Source organism: Arachis duranensis, chromosome 4 (genome assembly GCF_000817695.3).
Source record: "Arachis duranensis cultivar V14167 chromosome 4, aradu.V14167.gnm2.J7QH, whole genome shotgun sequence".
In the NCBI taxonomy this organism is placed as follows: Eukaryota; Viridiplantae; Streptophyta; class Magnoliopsida; order Fabales; family Fabaceae; genus Arachis; species Arachis duranensis.
Window position 1 is genome coordinate 80758869 of NC_029775.3, and position 3617 is coordinate 80762485.

General features: G+C 31.3%; 1 protein-coding gene across 1 annotated transcript; it reads left to right on the forward strand.

Annotated features, from left to right (window-relative positions):
• The first annotated feature begins 1306 nt into the window (after positions 1–1306).
• Positions 1307–3210, forward strand: LOC107484527 (thaumatin-like protein). The gene is made up of 2 exons (XM_016105082.3): positions 1307–1471; positions 2308–3210. Exons 1-2 carry the CDS (start codon positions 1411–1413, stop codon positions 2985–2987), a joined length of 741 nt encoding a protein of 246 aa, XP_015960568.1. The 5' UTR covers positions 1307–1410; the 3' UTR covers positions 2988–3210.
• The last annotated feature ends 407 nt before the right edge of the window (positions 3211–3617 follow it).

A 3617-nucleotide genomic window follows, 5' to 3' on the forward strand; every position in this document is an offset into this window, starting at 1 on the left:
AACCAATAGAATAGTTAATTTTTTTTTTTTCAAAACAGTTGTAGGTAATTCAATTTTGCTTAAATTAATAGTCATATGTGACACCAATTAAGAATAAAAGAAATCTTAAGCTACAAGGCTGAACAAAAGTAATGGTCTTAATTATGTTTGTGCTATTATGCCTTTCCATTTCATAACAGAAGCAGATATTGGTGATGTAAAGCAAAAATACTCTAGCTAGCGCTATTATGTTTTCCATGTCTAGGAAAAAGAATCCCGCGTCGTTAAAGTTTATCATAGGAATATTATCTAATGAAACTAAAGTTCGTATCACATGCAACAGTTTTTTGACAATTGCTTTATTTTTCTGATTTGATGAAAGATGCTGCAACTTGCCAAGTTAGTAGCAAAATAGCAGTATTCTAAACAGAATATTTTAATAAACTACATCTATACATATTATCAAGAAAATTAAAGAGAAAAACTACCTTAATTTTATATCTAATTTATATTTTTAAAGAATTTAATTTCAATGTGTTGATATTTGACAATATAAAATATTTTTTAATAATTATTCAATCATATTCGATTTTAAATGATTATTTATGTATGTAGCAGAAGTGAAAATTAGTTATTTTATTAAGATAACAAGTCATTAAGAAAAAGTATATAAAACTAATTTTTAGTTAGCCAATGTTAACTAACTTTACTTTAAGATTTATAATTTAGGGTCTAAATTTAGAATTTATAATTTAAGGTTTAAAATTTAAGATAAACAAAATAAATTTTAAAATATTATCTGATGTTTAGCTCAAAAAGTTAGTTCTCTAGTATTACTTTGTAATTTTTGTATATTGTCATCCATATATTAAAATTAAATTATTTTTAAAATTTTTTTTTAGATGATATAATATATAGTATTTGTTTAATCATATTTTATTGTTTCACATTTTTTGAGTATATATATTATGTGACATAATAATCATGAAAATAACTAAGTGATAAAATAAAATTGATAAGGAATATAACCTGAATCAAATTCTCACAATTCGTAAGCACGTAAGTGATTATTATTGATTCGCTAATTAATAACAATAATAATTAATTTAATTAAACAGTTAAGTAGAAAAGAAATCTCCAGCTGGAAGCAATGCATATATGCCTAATGCCCCCTTTGTTATGAAAGAGAAAGTTGAAAGTAAGTCGAGAAAATAAAGGCACGAGACAAAAGCTTCATGAGGGTGAAAGCGGGAAGTTACCAAAATAAAAAACGTTGTTTATAAATAATAAACAAAAAGTTAGCACTTGGCACGACCTATATAGTCGAGGGCAAAATACTTGGAACTTGAAATCCTCACACACACTTGCCACTACTCATGCCTCTATAGGTAGGAAGCTTCACTCACATACCTACAAAATTGACCTGAAACAATGCCAATAACTTCCTCCATTCTCTTCTACATTGTTGCATTTTCCTCCTTCATGTTCATAGGTAATGTTATTTCATCTTTTTAATCCTTGTCGATTGCTCTCTCTATTTGTAAAGAGAGTTTTTGAATGCTAATTTGGTAAATGCACTTGTCACTTGCCATAAGGGTTTTTTTTTCCCCTATATATACATACTTGATTTCACCTATAATTGTCTTTTTATTATTACAATGATTAACGTATAATTGCTTTTTTTTTTATCCAACTCATATCAAAGTCATGTGAAAACAATAGATAGACTCAAATTGTGGTGGATACACATGAAGAAGAGTCACTCAATCAGCTAAACCGAGCTCAACAAAATTTAAAAGGGTGTCTTTTTTTTCTTTTTTATTTCTAGTATGAATTGGTCACGTGGATAAGAAACATGGGAGTCGGAGGATCTATTTCCTTACTATCATCATTTTCATCTTTAATCTCTTAAAAATTTTAATGGTATGTTTTTTTTTATCAAATATTATGTCATTTGAATTATAATTCATTAGCATTTTAAAAGTATGTTACGAACAGTTAAATAATTCAATCAAACATATTTAATTAAATATATTAAATTATTTAACGGTTCACAATATCATCTAATATCATCTTTACTTAAAGATATCTCCACAAACAACCAGTGCCATTGTAACGGTTGAAATTTGAGACAGGATTACCTTTGTCACATAACTAGTGTGATCCAAAACACTATGCAAGATTACCTTTGTCACATTAATTTGTATTCTGATACATTGACTAAGAAAGTATATATGAAAAGTGACGAAATAAAATGTATACAAGACTTTCTTCTCAACAAAATGCTGTCATTCTAATTTCTAACCATATGTATTCTATTGGTTACAGATGGAGCTCAACTGATTATAGTGAACAACTGTCTTGAAAGTGTGTGGCCAGGGATACTTGGAAGTGCAGGGCAACCAACTCCACAAGACGGCGGACTGCACCTCGGAAGTGGCGAAGAAGTAGTTCTCGACGTGCCGGAGAAGTGGTCGGGGAGGATTTGGGGCAGGCAAGGCTGCACCTTCGACACAAACGGAAAAGGCCACTGCCTAACGGGTGACTGCAACGGCCAGCTACATTGTAACGGCAACGGAGGAATACCTCCGGCAACCGTGGTCGAAATGACACTTGGCTCCTCAAAATCGCCACTCCATTTCTACGACGTGAGCTTGGTGGACGGATTCAACTTGCCGGTGTCGATGAAGCCGGTAGGAGGCGGGGCGGGATGTGGCGTAGCTTCTTGTGAGGTTGATTTGAATGTTTGTTGTCCCTCAGCACTTGAAGTGAAGAGGAATGGGAAAGTTGTTGGGTGTAAGAGTGCTTGTTTGGCTATGCAATCAGCTAAGTATTGTTGCACTGGCAGTTACTCTGATCCAAAAACTTGCAAGCCTACACTATTTGCTCATCTTTTTAAGGCTATTTGTCCTAAGGCTTATAGTTATGCATATGATGACTCTAGTAGCCTTAATAGATGCAGGGCTTCAAGGTATGTTATAACTTTCTGTCCTCCTGCAATGCTGTAACCATATTTATCAGAATCGATCTGGATTAACGTAGCTGCCGGTTTGCTAAGATCATTGTCAGTTATCACTGATGATGTTCTTTTCTAAATTGATATTTTAGTATTTTCTTTGGATTAAATTGGTGTAGTGATGTTCTTTCAATTAGTCATTAGCAAATGTTATTTCTTGTGTAGATAGTGTAGGAAGGTTAGAGTGATAATAATTAGTTTCACCCTTTTTCTTCCCTGTGTCTTTTGGGAGTGGTTGTTGATTATGCTTTGCAATGTATGGAATATATTCTCTAATTTAATTTGAAACAGTAGTTGAAATCTTTGTACAGTTCACTAGATATTGCACTTGTGCAAAAAGTTAAATTAAAATTTGAGTAACATCAGCAGATAGCAGAAATTGTGGGCTGCACAATAGCTTATATTAAGAATTTGCCAATGTTTCGGTAATAAATAATGAAAATGTTAGTGACATATATCTTTTCTTATGTTTTTTTCACTCCCGCCGTTACGTCTATACTTTTTATGATAAACACTGATTTTAACACCAGTATTTTTTTAATAACTAAATAGGTGTTTTCTTTATTTTATATAAAAATAAAAAAATAATTTAAATACACAATTAATTAGTAACAATTGTATT

Bases quoted from the DNA above. Each gene is read 5' to 3' on its own strand.
- LOC107484527 (XM_016105082.3), top strand. From the start codon at position 1,411: ATGCCAATAACTTCCTCCATTCTCTTCTACATTGTTGCATTTTCCTCC. The intron at 1,472-2,307 runs GTAATGTTATTT...TATTGGTTACAG, and splicing joins TTCCTCCTTCATGTTCATAG to ATGGAGCTCAACTGATTATA.